Source organism: Malaya genurostris, chromosome 3 (assembly GCF_030247185.1).
Source record: "Malaya genurostris strain Urasoe2022 chromosome 3, Malgen_1.1, whole genome shotgun sequence".
In the NCBI taxonomy this organism is placed as follows: Eukaryota; Metazoa; Arthropoda; class Insecta; order Diptera; family Culicidae; genus Malaya; species Malaya genurostris.
The window spans coordinates 74,396,954-74,414,212 of NC_080572.1; the positions used below are offsets into that span (position 1 = coordinate 74,396,954).

The window sequence follows — 17,259 nt, forward strand, 5'->3', positions numbered from 1 at the left end:
AGTAATTCATTAAACAATTGACTGATGGTCATGGTGTACCGAATTTTGTGATAGCGTGTCTTTGACATTTGATCACGCGCAAGAAATAAATGATGGCAGCCCACGTGACAAAACTCTGACACGGCACGTCGCACAGTTTAGTACAAAAATTATTAGATTTTTTAAGGTTTACTAGGATTATCCATCACACCAAAGCGATACGTGTCCACAGTAAAAATATCGGCGATGGCAAATGACGCATAGCATGCTGATAATGAAAGGCGAATTGGATTGAACTCGCAGAGTGGTTCCGTAAAAAACTAAGGTGAAATTTCAGATGATCTATCTCTTAGAGCAAATTCAGCAGATGCAAGATTCATATGGGTGGTAATGTAAATGAAACTGAAACAAACGTATCCCCAGCAATCCGTTTTAGTTTCATTTATTCGACCAGTTCTACTGTCAAATTTAAAACTAGTATACATTGCCGTTCTATTTTTTCTATATTTGAAACACAGATAAAAAGCTGCTGGGGCTGCCAGTTTATTTTGTTATAATTTCTAGATTTAAATTTTAAAACTGACATAAATTATGCATCTAGAACTATAACACTCCTGAATATGCCCTTATTGTTGTTATTTGAATGTAAAACGTCGTCGGCAAAACTGTCAAGCACCTCTAATTGGTATAATCTATTCGACGAATAATAATGAAAACGGTAATAAAAGTCTGCAAATATTTTTAAGCCATGGAATCGCTCAGCAATTAGGCTGTCCTGTGATATAAAAACTTGTATTTTGGACAATGTTGTTCGTACTCTCCAGGTATGCGGTTCAGAGTATTTTGCAAGCCAGATGTCGCATTCTCCTAGGGTCAGTAGGACTGTATGTCTATGCAATTGTGCATCAGGCGCGAATCCACTGCAAAATCTGTTGGATTAGAAGTTCACCAAAATATTGTATCGTTAATTTGCCCTCTTGGTTTTCACTTTCCTACATATCAAACTTTTGCATATTGTTCAGCCAAATGATGTACTACTTCAGTATTGTTTGTTGTGAATGTGATAGTAAGCAATGAATTCCGAAACATCAAATAATTACATGAACGTTGCAGAAATTAAATTTACACATCTATTATCTACTGTTTTTCAATGATTTGTTTTTCAATTACATCCAGTAAAAAAATATAGTATGCACTGAAGCATAATGGCAAAGCGATTGCACGGAACCCCGCACGACGTTTTGGATACCTTGGCAGTCATGGGCACCAGACGGCTTCCAGGACCGATTTAGTGACAGCTGTCAAAGTCGAAATGACTTAAAACATTTGCCCATCGTCTAGTAACCCGCGTATTTTCACTTCCATTTCTTCGCTGCACACGTGTTGATGAGAGCAGCGCAACGTATGAGTTGTAATAAATATGTAGGTGAGTTTAATGTCAAATAAGTATTCGAAAAATGAAAATTAATTATGAATGATTGAAGCTGCGAAAGAAATAAGAAATACAATCACTCAAACATAATAGAAAACAACTCATCATTGTTTTGAGTATACTAAAGCTATAAGTCCGAAACAAGGCTTCCTGGGTATTTTGTCACGAGCCTATGTTTTTACTAAATGTCACGCTTTTTATAGATAAAAACAGGTAAAGGAAACGCATTATGAAACTTGAAACGAACGGATTTTCATACGAACGTTTGTACTAATCAGTAGGGCAATTCGCTCATGAACTGTTCCAGTGAGTCGTATCATAAAAGTGAGCTGACTAGAGGTCTGCAAAACAGGTCATATTGGTGAGCGACTCCAAACCGATCAGCCCTCCAAAGTGAATCGATTCGATGTATCAGCCCGTTTAGATTGAACTGATATTTTATTTTGTGAGCCGTTTTCGTAAGCATGGCCGAAATTGATTCATTGAGAACTTTACTTGATGTGATAATAGTCGACCAAATTGTATTATAAATTCATTAGAACGGTCATACCAGCTAAGATCTGCGAATCATTATTATGCCACGTTTGTTAAATATCTGTGAATATGGCAGTGAAAGGTAGAACTTCTTGTTGACAATGTTGCATTCAATTCGTTAAAGAAGAACAGATGCACGTTTGGAAGAACCTAGGGAAGAACGAATGGAAGTTCGTGCACACATTTCGACGTAAACATTCCAAAAGGGACTTAAAACCATTGACAGATTCTCTTTGCTTACATTACCTTTCGACTATATTTGCGTCATAATACAAATATTTGCTACATATCTTGTACTGTCAGAAATATTCAAATATTGTAGGGGAAGGTGTTTGGTTGCAGGCAGTGTTCGGTTGCCGGCACTCCACTGTAACTTTTGACCAGAGATGCCAGATATTTTCATAGAAAATCTGTATCACGTTGAATGAAAAATCTGTATATATCTGTATTCACCAAAAATACCGAATTTTGTATAATGAAAATAGAGTGAGATAATGTTATTCCAACATTTCTTGGTTTAATAACGAGAAATTCAATAATATACAACAAAATTAAATTTTCATTAAATTTCCATCAACAATAAGAATCAACTAAAAATAATCTCGATTTCATATACTTTCATAATTTTGTCTTGGCAAGTTGATGTTGGATCTAAGCGCTCAACTTCAAATATCAACACCATTTTAAAATTTTCAGATCAGTTTGTGATTTGCCCATTGATTACGAAAGTTTTTTCTCGTCTCGAGCTACCAAAGAGAGCTCAGATGAAAAAAACAATTTCTTTCCAATTTTATTGCGAAATCTGTATAAATCTGCATTAAGTTGAGAAAATCTGTATTCTGTATGAAATCTGTATGCGCATTTTTTTTTTTTTATTCAAGAATATAATGTTTAAGGCACACTGCTTAAGCTCTAAGATGCCAAGGGCTTTTACTAATTTTAATTTACGACTAACTTAAAACTAGGGTTGTATCATTGAGTAATGTCATATTTGGGTCGCAATGGTTGACTTTGGCAGATCCAGCCTTCAGCTGGTGATCGGCAGTGGCCGGTGAATTGAATATTTCATGAGAGTCTTCCATATGGCGTTGGTGAATGTTCATGTTGGCCGCATTCTTCGGTCCGTGTGGGTCCGCGGGAAACACCCCCAGGTTACGAATACCCGGCGGGTGGCCCGCATGCTGTTGGTAAGTTTCCGTGGGCGATGATGGTGTTGTTACAGAAGAAAATGAGAAAAAAAAAATAGCGAAGTAAATATTGTGGAAAACGGAGTAAAAAGGGGATATGGGAATGAATTGACTAAAACGACAGAGATCTAATTAGTTGACATCGAGATGGTGAAGAGACGGGGAGGGGGGAAGCGAAAAGGTTAGTGACAGCACAAAGATCTTGCTAGTTCCGATGAAGATGGTGGACAGATGAGGAATCGGGACAATCGGCGGAAGTTAGTGTCGAACCTGCAGGTGAAGATTATTCTTAGCCACAGTTGAAACAACGTCGACAAATAGGAGGAACCTTCCAAGCCAGATGTAACAGATTACACTTGTATATTAATGTGTTTGAGAAACTCGTATATCAGAAGCATATATGAGCTATCCCGACTCGCCAACACATCCCGAACCGGAACTTCAGGCGGTCTACCTCGGGCCCTGAGGGATTCCAGTAGCTTCGACCTGGCGTCGCGATACTCTACGCACGACCACACGACATGCTCGATGTCCTGATAACCGTCGCCACAGGTGCAGAACCCGTTCTCCACGATCCCGATACGCCGGAGATGTGCGTTGAATGTATAGTGATTTGACATGAGCCGTGACATAACGCGAATGAAATCACGACTCACGTTCATCCCCTTGAACCACGGTTTCGTTGATACCTTAGGAATAATGGAGTGTAGCCATCGTCCCAGTTCGTCATTCGTCCATGAAGTTTGCCAACTTTCGAGAGTTTTCTGACGAGAAATACTGAAAAATTCATTGAAGCAGATTGGTCTTTCATAAATATCACCTTCTAATGCGCCCACTTTAGCCAATGAGTCTGCCTTTTCATTTCCCGGAATGGAACAATGCGAAGGGACCCAGACTAACGATATTGAATAAGACCGTTCAGATAAAGTTCTCAAGTGTTCCCGTATTTTCCCCAGAAAATAAGGGGGGTACTTTCCTGGCTTCATTGCCCGGAGAGCTTCTATTGAGCTTAGACTGTCCGTGACAATGAAGTAATGGTCTTTGGGCGAGGTTTCAATGATCTCGAGGGTGTACTGAATAGCAGCTAATTCTGCGACGTAAACTGAAGCCGGATCACTGAGTTTGTACGAAGCGGTGATGTTTTGATTGAAGATACCGAAGCCTGTGGACTCGTTGATGTTTGATCCGTCAGTGTAAAACACCTTTTCACAGTTGACTGTTCTAAATTTATTATAAAAAATATTTGGGGCCACTTGAGGGCGCACGTGATCCGGAATTCCACGAATCTCTTCTCTCATGGAAGTATCGAAAAACACAGTAGAATCAGAAGTATCCAAGAAATGAGCACGGTTGGAAACAAACGAAGAAGGATTAATATTCTGAGCCATGAAATCAAAATACAAGGACATAAAACGGGTTTGAGAATTGAGCTCAACTAACCTTTCGAAATTTTCAATCACCAGAGGATTCAAAATGTCGCATCGAATGAGTAAACGATATGAGAGATCCCAGAACCGGTTTTTCAATGGGAGAACGCCCGCCAGCACTTCGAGGCTCATCGTATAAGTCGATTGCATGCAACCCAAGGCAATACGCAAACAACGATACTGAATTCTTTCCAGCTTGATGAAATGAGTGTTCGCCGCGGATCGGAAGCAAAAGCATCCGTATTCCATCACGGACAATATCGTTGTTTGGTACAGCCTGATCAGGTCTCCTGGATGGGCACCCCACCACGATCCGGTTATTGTACGAAGAAAGTTGATTCTTTGTTGGCATTTTCGTTTCATATACGTAATGTGACATCCCCATGTGCCTTTGGAGTCGAACCAGACCCCGAGATATTTAAATGTGAAGACTTGAGCTATGTTTTCACCCCCTAGTTGAAGCTGTAGTTGTGCTGGTTCTCGCTTCCTTGAAAATACAACCAGCTCAGTTTTCTCCGTAGAGAACTCGATACCCATTTGAAGAGCCCATGTGGATAAGTTGGCAAGAGTATCTTGTAACGGTCCTTGCAGATCGCCAGCTTTGGGTCCTATAATAGACACAACGCTGTCGTCGGCAAGTTGTCTTAGCGTGCAAGATGTGTTGATACATTTATCGATGTCGTTTACGTAAAAATTGTATAGAAGGGGGCTTAAGCATGAGCCCTGAGGAAGACCCATGTAACTGAATCGTATTGTCGACAAATCACCATGCGCGAAATACATATGTTTCTCAGACAATAGATTATGTAAAAAGTTGTTCAAAACTGGCGAAAGACCATGCTGATGCAGCTTCTCAGATAGGATGTTTATGGAAACTGAGTCAAAAGCCCCCTTGATGTCTAGGAAAACTGACGCCATTTGTTCCTTACGAGCAAATGCCATTTGAATTTCGGTTGAGAGCAACGCCAAACAATCGTTCGTTCCTTTGCCTCTGCGGAAACCAAATTGTGTATCTGAAAGTAAGCCATTAGTTTCGACCCAATGGTCTAGACGGAAGAGAATCATTTTTTCGAACAATTTCCGGATACAGGAAAGCATAGCAATCGGCCGATACGAATTGTGATCGGTGGCTGATTTTCCTGGTTTTTGAATGGCGATCACTTTCACTTGTCTCCAGTCATGTGGAACAATGTTGCCCTCAAGGAACTTATTGAATAAACTCAACAAGCGCCTTTTGGCGGGGTCAGGCAGATTTTTCAACAAGTTGAATTTTATTCTGTCTAATCCCGGGGCTTTATTGTTACATGACAAGAGTGCAAGTGAGAGCTCTACCATCGAAAACGGTGTTTCGTTTGTGTTTGGTGTCGCGGCGCGGGTGATCTTGTGTTCCGGTACAGAGTCTGGGCATACTTTTTTAGCGAAATCGAATATCCAGCGGTTGGAATATTCCTCGCTTTCATTCGTGGTGTTATGATTGCGCATTCGTCGGGCTGTGTTCCAAAGAGTGCTCATAGATGTTTCTTTCGTTAAGCCGTCTATAAACCGACGCCAGTAACCGCGTTTCTTGGCTCTAATCAAGTTCTTAGTTTTAACGTCTAACGCCGCGTAATTCCGGTAATTATCAGGTGTTCCATTTTTTCTGAATATTTTATACGCGGAGGCTCTCTCCGCGTTTAAATTTGTGCACTCTTTGTCCCACCACGGGTTGGGAGGACGGATGTTAGTTTTCGCGCCGGGTACACGTTTCGTCTGAGCTTGAGTCGCGGTGTCGAGAATCAAGCCAGCCAAAAACGTGTACTCTTCCTCCGGAGGAAGTTGTTGAGTTCTTTCAAGTTTCTCAGATATCGAGGTCGCATAGCTATTCCAATCAATATTTCGTGTGAGGTCGTACGAAACATTGATTGTCTTCGATGGTTTTGAGCCGCTGGTGATTGATATTACGATCGGTAGGTGATCGCTACCGTGGGGATCAGGAATTACCTCCCACGTGCAATCCAACCGTAGCGATGTCGAGCAAAGGGATAAATCCAGCGCACTTGGTCTTGCTGGTGGTGCAGGAATCCGTGTCATTTCTCCCGTATTCAATATTGTCATATTGAAGTTATCGCAGATATCATGGATCATAGCTGATCTGTTATCATCGTGAAGACAGCCCCATCCCGTACCGTGTGAGTTAAAGTCTCCCAAAACCAACGTCGGTGCGGGAAGGAACTCAATGATATCACTGAGTCGCCGATGCCCAACCGAGGCTCTTGGGGGAATGTAGATGGAAGCAATACAAAGGTCCTTACCTTTGATTGTAACATGACATGCGACAACTTCAATACCTGGTATCGAGGGGAGGTTAATTCGATAAAAAGAATAGCACTTTTTGATCCCTAAAAGTACTCCTCCGTAGGGATCATCTCGATCCAGGCGAATAATGTTAAAATCGTGGGAGTTTAAGGGTATTTCAGAAGTTAACCAAGTTTCGCACAATGCAAATGCGTCACATTTCAGATTATTTACTAGAAATTTAAATGAATCTATTTTTGGGATAATACTTCTACAATTCCACTGTAAAACAGTGATTAGATCCGTGACCTCGGTGGATGATTTAGCCATCGAAAGATACAATCGCTGAAAGAAGGGGCCAATTTGCAGTCAACTGCTTCAAATATGTTTTTACTGTAGGCATGAAAGCAATTAAAATGCTTCTAAGAAGGTCTGAAATATTGAAAGTTGTAAAAATCCAGTCCACAACATCAGAAAACATGATAAGTCCAGCACCTAGTTGGTTCTCTGGTGGATTTTTAGGGACGCTTGGGGATTTTGTAGTCCCTGGAAGTGGTGGGAATTCCATCTCGGAATTGAGTTTTCCGAGACCAGGAGCTTTTTGCTTCGGTGATTTTTCCCGATTCCCGTTAGCTGTAACTTTTCGAAGCCCTTCGGAAGACACCTTCGAACCCTTACTAGGTAGCTTATGACAAGATTTATTCATTCTTTTCCTACAGCTATGAGGGACCGCTGAAGATGGACCTTCCAAAGGGTCGTCAGAATCGCTCTCGTCAGTCGACAAGCAGGCATATGGATTCGTTGTCTGTTTAGGAGGGGTGGCACTTTTAAGCATCTCTGCGAAGGAACGCTTGGAGTGCTCCTTTAGGGAACGCTTCATTCGATCACCTCGCAGTTTGTAAGCGGGACAATCAGAGAGGTCATGTGGACCCTCCTTACAGTAGAGACACTTTTCATCATCCTTACCGCAAGAGCCGTCCGCATGAGCTTCCCCACAGTTAGCACAACGTGGCTTATTGCTGCAATGGGTAGCTGTATGCCCCAGTTGTTTGCAATTGGTACAATTCATTATCCGGGGTACAAATAAACGAACAGGCAAACGAACCCGGTCCAAGAGGATGTAGTTGGGCAAAGCAGTGCCGGCGAAGGTCACACGATAAGAGTCTGATTGGGGATAAGACTTTGTTCCATCCCCTGCGATCGATACTGAATGCAATCGCTTGCAATCCAGTATCTTGACATTCTTAAGTGAGGGGTCTTTAAAACAACCCGCCCCGTACTTAAGAATATTCTCGCAAGTCAAACTCGCATCGGTGACCACACCGTCGATTTCTACTTCGCGAGCGGGCACGTAGACGCGGCACTCCTGCGTAGAGGGATCCTTTTGAACAAGCTCATTAGCCTGTTTAGAGCTGGTAAACAGGACCCTGAGCTTGTCTGGCCGTATTCTATCAATACTTTTTATAGTATTATATCGCGAAAACAGGTCTCGCGATATTTTTAAAATATTTAAATTTTTTTCTCTTGATTTGGTCCGGAAATAGACCGCGTAAGGCCCGGCCGGTAGTGCGAGCCCATCAGGATAGCTCTTTATGCGGGACATTTTACAGACAAGGGAAGTCTCCATTTGAACATCGGGAGCGGGGGGGGGGCAGGACTTAAATTAGACATGTCGCGGAACTACTTCCGCGCAGAAACAAGTAATTCGGGGGGAAATATAATGGTCAAAAACGAATAATCGAAGTAACGGTACTTAACTTAAGATCCAACGGGGGACACCAAGCTGGTCTTCGTCGGTCGGAGTATCGCCGCTTTGATGATGTGCAAAAAACCTCCGAGAGGAAAAAGCACACTTATTTATAATCCTCACACGATGGCCGCTTGTTTATAATCCGCACACTTGGCCTTGATCGCCGAAACAATAACCGGCTAACGGTGCCGTTTCGATCCACCGCTCACAATAAGGCACTGTTCTATTATATAATGCGAAAAAAACCTCTCAGAGGAAAAAGCACTATTGTCTATCACACAATATCGTTTCGATCGTCCGACCACTTTATCACACACACACAACTGGTTTTCAATGCTTTCGCAGTAAATCCAAATCACGTCCGTTCGCTCGGAAGGTTGAAACGGCAATGATCTGTATGCGCATGTTAGAATCTGTATAATACAGATAAATCTGTATAAATGGCATCTCTGCTTTTGACAGAAAGCAGATAGCATCATTCCGACAAATATCATGTGTGTGTAATAGCAGCACGTTCTTTTTGTAGCGAATACTAAAACGAACAGACGCTTGTTCTTTTTGTTACGCTCGAAACAAATTTTAAATGCGTGAAAATCAACACAAAAGTTTTTTCGGACTTTTTATTATAGTATCAAAAATTGAAAATCATCAATCGAAAAGGTGAGTGATTTGAATATTCATGAGGTGAAATCGATCTATTTCGTGATTTAATACCGGATGCTATCAAAATTTTCGCAACCAAAGTTTTTTTTTCGTAATTTTCAAAATGTCAACCGATTTCGGTTACCGGCACCCCAAGGTGTTCGGTTACAGACACCCCATTTTTATTCGACAAATCGTGGAAAATTTTCTGTGACATGCAGAGATGCCAAATCTGAAAATTTATCTGTAAATTGTCCATTTTTATAGTTAACCTGCAAACCCTTTTTCGTCTGAGGACTTTTTACACACTTTTGAAACTTCGATTGTTTGCCGACATTCGTCGGAATTCACAGACCATTGAAAATTCGCGCGATCTTTTTGTTTTTGCTGGCTAAACTTATTGTTTAGCTGGCATCTCAGGTGATATGCAGCACGTGGACAAATTGACAGCTACGTCATATTAGTAAAAACTCTGGTTCTCTGGTTCTGTTCGCAATGGTGATTCCTGGATAAGAAGTCAATAAATTCTACTGTAGTAACGTATTCAACACCGCGAAGTCGTTGGAAGACCAGCCAAATCAACACCAAAGGCGCCACCATCCAAATCATAGGCCAAGAGAGCGGTGGCGAAGTCACCATCAGGCAATGAAGAGATTTATCCAAAACGCCTCCAAAAAGAATAAATTCCCTTTTTTCTTTGAATAATTGCGGTCATTACTTATATTTTTTCATTTTTAGCGAAATTTCATGGGGTTCCGGTAACTGAACACCTTTTTTGAAATGGTTAAAATTGATCACTTTACAAAATTGATAATAAAGTTTTTTTCAATCAAATAAACGAACTTAGCTTCTTAATCAGATTTTAGCTAGGGGCTTTAGCTTTCCATTGATGTATATATGTCCGCATAATGTGCACATAGTCAGAAGTTATAAGCTTAAAATAAAAGGGTGCCGGTAACCGAACACTCTCCCTTATTTCAGTCTACACGAATATTTTGTAAGTAAACGTGAACTTGAGGAAGTTATTAACAGAAGAGAAAGTAAACATAAAGAAGCTCTCGTTGGTTTATGTGACTTGACGAAATCTTCACGTCTATCTCTTTTCGCTTAGAACTCGCTCTTCAAGAATCGAAAATCCATTCGGTTCTAAACATGTTCCCTTTTTCATAATGCGATGAACTGGGTAGAATATATGTGAGTTGGAATCAATGTGGTAGAAACAGATGGGACAAAAATAACTCTTTTGTGTAGTGTAATTGACTTTGCTTCAGCAAGCCAAGTCAAACTAAAACCCACGTGCTTGCTTTCGTCACATCGTTCGGACTAGGCATTGGACTTTGGCATTGAATTATAGCATGTTTATTTTTTCATGTATGTCGTCATATCGAACTATTTACAAATTTTTGGTTACCAAAGCATTGAGTTGGAATAGCTCAGAAGTGAATTGTCCATCTCTAAAACAGTCGATTCGATTAGGTTTCATAATGCCAGAATCGACTTGCTATGATTTACATGAAACTATACACACGTCATCAGTTTGGAGAAAACATCTATTTTGAACAAATGGAGAAGCTTTCGTCGCTCAAATTATTGTAGCTTGGAAACTGATAATTGCGCAGAAATGGGTTTTGTTATAAGTTGTAGAAAATCAATTTCGCACTCTCGGAAATAAAGTTCGATGCTTTTCCAAGAGTTAAGTTCAATCTTATATTTTCTCATCAAACCAACACTTCGCTTGAATCAAAACCCAACCTAGTTTCGATCTTAGCTGCTGTCAAATGTACCAATGGATTTGACAGCAGTAAGAGTCGGAACTAGGCTGGGTTGGAGGATCAACGCACAGGGCGCTGGTCTTACGAGCCAAGCCAGTTGTCGTATGTACGACCCTCGATTCGGAAAGATTCCTAGTGTCAGGAAAGATTCCTAGTGTCGTAGTCATGTAATAATTCTGTACGCTATGAATCGGCTGCGAAGTCTGTTGAAACTTAAAATCAAATTCCACAGAAGGGATGTAATACCAATACTATGCTTTACTTTATCCTAGGGACGGAAATTTATAAGTTTCAGCTACAAGCGAAAACGACATAAATGACATCAATGCACAGGCATTGGCATAACTTCAAATTCTTGATGAAAATTGTCATTTAAATAATATTAATCATATTAAATGCAAATAATTTGTTCCTTATCGTTCAACTTTCGCTCTCTTTATCTTATAACGTCGAGTCTATAAACCAACTGTTGTCATTCACTTTTGAAAGGAATTGTAGGCGAGCTATTTAAAATAGAGAAAAGAAATCAACACCAGGGAAACGAGAAAACATACTTTTTGTGCACTCTCAGCACAGATAACAGATAAACAGACTCTTATGAGAACTATGTGTAAAATTTCAAATGAGCAACCAGACAAACAATAGCAGATGTCGCCACTATCGACACTGTGCTGCGTCACGCTAAATTTTTGTATTGCTGTTGGATAAAATCTCGAGGTTTTTGTGTAGAAAACATTATTTCGCAATTTTCTTTGTGCTATATTTCGTTCGGGTTACTGTATTCCGAATTCTTGAGGTTTTTGATGTTCTAAAGGTTTTTGATGTTTTTACGTGGTGATTCTAAAAGGTGTACCGTCCGAAATCAACACACATTAAATTGGTCTAACTTTTGATCCGTTGGTTAAAATTATTGAAATTTTGCGGCATAGTTCAATGTGTATTGATTATACTTAGTGAATAATAATTTAAATTCCACGGTTTCTGGTATCCTATAATGGTTCGTATAACGTCTGTCTGTTGATCGGAAGCAAAAATCTGGGAAAAAGCCATCATGGTAACCAGAACAATCACAAACGCGTGGTTGGGGCCTTGCAACAGAAACTGAACACCTCAGTTCAAGATGTGACCACCTTACCATTCGCTGTTACCTTAAACGGTTATTTTTCTACTTCATCTCAAGAATCTAAATTTTTCGATCAAGTGTATGAAACGTTCGTCGATGATTTCAAATTATTTCATGTCGTCAAATCCATAGCTGACGCCGAATTCCTACAAGCGCAGTTGAATGATTTGACTCATTGGTGTAATGTCAACAGAATGGTTTTGAACGCCACCAAATGCTCTGTTTTCACAAATTGTTCTGGAATGTACATCTGTCTTTGTCTTTGGAGGACCTTGGTGTCCTCCTGGACACTAAATTAAATTTCAAGGAGTAGGGTAACAGAGGTATTTAAAGAATTCGCTCTACACTCGAATATGCCTCGGTTGTCTTGTCTGGAGGTTTTATGCCTGTTGGAGAGCAAGTTTGCAAAAACAAAGCAAGAAACTAACTCCACCGGGCTTTTCCCTACTCCAAATAAATAAAAAAAATCCATAACACCCGAACATTTCAAAGCATTCTCGGTAGTCGGCTACCGCGGGCAATAAAAACATGATAATATTTCGGATCGATAGTTCAGGCGATAAGCTACTGGTCCCATAATCGAAACGTCGTACTATCGGGTCCTGAGAATAGGAAGCAAAATCTGGCGAATATTCCGATCGATTGCAACCAGTTCCTTACACCCGAACCTGACCATATTTCTATATAAACTTAAAAATAATTAGCTACCGGCTGCTCGGCCATCCATGGAAGTTGACCATCAATGTTAACTTCCCTCTCTGAGCAGCCTAGATAGCCGTATAGTGTCGGTAGCGGTTTCCCAACTGCTAAGAATAACGCTACGGTCCACCTGTACCGGTGGTATAAGTCCACCAAACAGGTAAGCCGTGTGGCATCCGGCGGAATTATTTTTTACCAAGAATTGATCCACTGGTTTCCTATTCCATGTCGTAAAAGGCCACAAAAATAGGAACTCCTAAGTCAAGGTGTATTTCCGTGCCGATGGCTGAATGGCTGCAGGAGGTTAAACATTGCAGTCGTGAACGGAATATCTTGGGTTTTTCCCTTACTGGATACACGCAATGCTTAGCAATCAACTTCTTTGATCATCGCTTCGGCAGGCCAGAGATTAGAAAGCTGAGTGTCTGTGGGTGTCCTCAAGGTGGTGTACTATCCCCACTTTTATGGAACCTAGTCGCTGATAGTTTGTTAAGGAAACTTAATAACCTTGGATTTCCGACTTATGGTTTTGCCGACGATTATCATATATTGATGACCGGTATAAGCATTAACACTCTCTTTGATTTAATGCAGCAAGCCCTGCGATCTGTTGAACAATGGTGTTGTCAGGTTTGGATTATCTGTAAATCCGGGCAAAACATCAATGGTGCTTTTCACTCATCGTAGGATAATTACAGGAGCTCGTCCGTTGCAGTTCTTTGGTTCAGGGGTCACTGTGGTCGATCAAGTTAAATACGTCGGGGTTATTCTTGACTCAAAACTGAATTGGTCTGCTCACATTGACTTCAGGATTAAAAGAGCTTGCATGGCTTTCGGCCAATGCAGACGAGCTTTTGGAAAATCATGGGGACTCAAACCCAGATATATTCATTGGATCTACACAACTATCGTTAGACCAATTTTAGCATATGGATGTCTTGTATGGTGGCAGAAAGGAGAAGTCGCGACAGTTCAGTCAAAGCTAAATCATCTCCAAAGGATGGTCCTAATGGCGATGACAGGAGCATTCACGACAACTCCTACTGCTGCTCTAGAGGCGCTACTGTGCATTAAACCACTACATGTGTTCCTAAAACAAGAAGCATTATCTTGTGCATACCGTCTTAGGGTTACAGGGCTTTGGAACAGTAACCCATTAGAATATGCTACCAGTCACACTCGCTTGTGGTCTCAAATGGTTCCGTGGGATGAGTATTTACTCGCTCCTAGTGACCTAACTCTCACATGCAGTTTTCCTTTTAAAACATTCAATGTGAGCTATCCTCTTCGTTAGGAATGATTGTCTGGTTGTCTGGAACGACAACTTGATGAACACATAGTTTGTTTTACGGACGGTTCTCTGTTGAATGGTCGTGCTGGTGCTGGTATCTACTGTCGTGAAATAGGCTGGAGCAGTCTCATTCACTTGGTAGATACTGTACTGTGTTCCAAGCAGAAATCTACGCAATTCTGTGTGGAGTACAATCGGCACTTCAGCAGAGGATCTGTGGTAAACGTATTTATTTTTGTTCCGACAGTCAGGCAGCCTTAAAAGCACTCAGTTCGAATGACTCACGGTCGAATCTAGTGATCGCATGTCGAACTCAAATTGAAGACCTCAGCATTTCAAATGCTGTTTACTTCATATGGGTACCCGGCCATTCTGGTATTACTGGAAATGAATGGGCTGATGAGTTGGCTAGAGCTGGTGCAACGAATGATTTCGTTGGTCCTGAACCAGCTTTACCACTTTCAACTAGTTGGATAAAGCACAAGATACGTTCTTGGGCTGCATCCAAATATGCCAGCTACTGGCGCAGCTTGCAAACTTGCGCTCAGACAAAAGCATTTCTACCAGATTTAAATCTGTAAATGTCTAAGTGTCTACTGCATTTTTCCAAGCATCATTGCAGTATTCTGGTCAGAGCTCTGACTGGACATTGCAAACTCAATTATCACATGGCTACTATTCAACGTGCTGAGTATTATTCGTGTGATTTGTGTGAATGCGATTATGGTACTTCATATCATCTGATATGTAACTGTCCCGCATTGACGCAGCTACGTATCCGGGTTTTTGGTTCTCCATACATGGTTGAGTCTGTGTATGCGGAGCTAAAATTGAAGGATATTCTCTCGTTTCTCACCCAATGTGGTAAGGAGCTATAGTCAGAAGGGTTCATCGTTCTTCCTGGAGTGAATGAATCCCTTCTGTATTCACCTTAAATAGGGTTTGGCAGATTGTTTGGCATCCTCTGGGGGGTACCGCATTTACTTCTGCTCGTACATACTGCGAGTCGTTCTGCATTCTTCCGGGAGTGCAGAATGGTGTCGCTTTTGTAAGATCTCTAAATCCTCTCGGGGGTTGGAGGTTTTATTAACAGCAGACTGTTCGGGACCTCGTAGAGGTTCAGAATTTCCTTCTGCTTCCACTAAATGTGATCCTCAGCAGATTGTTCAGCATCCCTTAGGGGTGCAGAATTTACTTCTGCTTTTATGTGTTTTTGTGTCGTCAATTTTTCCCATCCTCCTAGTCCAACCCTTACCATTTCCTTTCAATCCTTCCCTCTTATATATCGGGAAAATGATGCTAAAAACAAATTGATGGCAAGGCACAAATCTCCAAATATCAAGGGGAACGTGCCATTTGAGCCAATTTGTTCTGATTCCTGATTCCTGAACTCCACCGGGCTTTTCCCTACTGCAAATAAATAAAAAAAAATCCATAACACCCGAACATTTCAAAGCATTCTCGGTAGTCGGCTACCGCGGGCAATAAAAACATGATAATATTTCGGATCGATAGTTCAGGCGATAAGCTACTGGTCCCATAATCGAAACGTCGTACTATCGGGTCCTGAGAATAGGAAGCAAAATCTGGCGAATATTCCGATCGATTGCAACCAGTTCCTTACACCCGAACCTGACCATATTTCTATATAAACTTAAAAATAATTAGCATCACTTCTAAATATATAAGGAACGACAGTCCCGGATACTTACGTGGAATTGAAATCACTGGCCACAAAATGGGGCACCATCGGCTCGGGGTTTGTTTTCACTTTTTTCTCGTCCATTTTTGCGATGATGCAGGCAGTCGCTACCGAAATTCGTATCGATTCTATGTGAATAGGGAGAGAGAAAAAATATATTGTTTGCATTAGACATTTCAACTAACTATGGTTAAATGACTTTTAACGGTAGGTGTCAATTGGACTATTACATTCTGTTGATTCGGCTGGTTAGCGATGGTATCATGTACAGCAACGCAAATTGTTTGCAAACAGGTGTCATGATAGGGTAATCTCAGCTCCAGTAGTCATCTCATATACGAAAATCATTAGTTAGAGTAAGATCTGTTGTCTCTGCTCGATGGATTAACAAATTAAGTCGAGAGGTCGGTGAAATAACTTGGTGACTCTACTAATGAGGTGACTATTGGTACAATAGCCCTACATTGAGAAATTTGCTATCGAACTATTTGCGTAAAATGATATCGACAAGATCAAGACGGGTGGGAAACGCCGATTATTATTGTTGCTAATGCTTCTTCAATGATAGTCCCGAATTTGATTACTAAACTGCTTCATTATAATGACGTTCAGAAAATTTTTTGGAGATAGCAGTTCTTTTCAATTCGATTGGAATATGTAAAACATAATTGGATGGAATAAGCGAAATCTTCAACTGCAAGGTTTCTTACTACCAAAGACATCATATTAACAAGATATCCAGCTCTCACATTTCCCGAACAAATCATCGGTAACAACATTCTTTTTTACGAGCATGGCGCCCTCAGGCGAGTCCGCATCGAATTTCTTACATAGAAGTAGGGGTGATAAATGTCAAATTCGCGCGTGCCAGGATCCGACTTCCGGTTCCGGAGTTATAGGGTAAAGTGTGTTCAATATTGTACACCGTCACTTAAGCCGGCGAAACAAAAAACGTAAAAAAATTCCTAAACTGATCTCAAAACTACACAAATCGGTAGTCATTATCAGTAGGCAACTAAACAAACCGAATCCGGCTATCCTGGTTCCCGGTATCCGGTTCCGAAAGCACCGGAAATAGTGGCCATGTATACCGAAATAGATCTCACTCACTTTTCTCAGCGATGGTTTGACCGATTTCAACAAACTTAGATTCAAATGAAAGGTCTCACGGTCCCATACGGAATTTCTGACGTTATAGGGTAAAGTGTGTTGAATATAATAATGTTGTAAACTGGACTCAAAACCGTTATTCCAATCTTAGGGTCTAATGGTCCTACCAAAAATTACTGCATATTTTCGGATACAACAAACATTTAAATCATCGTATAAAATCTTCAAAATTTGAATAAAAACTAGTAGAGTTTGTACGTCATGTTAGTTATTGGCCGTACGAACCGACTTCGATTATACCGATTCTCGGGTTCCGGTGCCGGAAGTGTATATAATA

The 17,259-nt window shown here is 40.9% G+C and overlaps 1 protein-coding gene across 2 annotated transcripts in view; it reads right to left on the bottom strand.

Annotated features, from left to right (window-relative positions):
• LOC131435359 (proton-coupled amino acid transporter-like protein pathetic) overlaps positions 1–17,259 on the bottom strand; it is a 123,275-nt gene that overhangs the window by 40,785 nt on the left and 65,231 nt on the right. For both annotated transcript variants that reach the window (XM_058603167.1, XM_058603166.1), the window contains one exon: positions 15,823–15,940. In XM_058603167.1, coding sequence (XP_058459150.1) covers positions 15,823–15,896 — 74 coding nt within the window. In that variant the 5' untranslated portion in view covers positions 15,897–15,940. The remainder of the gene's footprint in view (positions 1–15,822; positions 15,941–17,259) is intronic.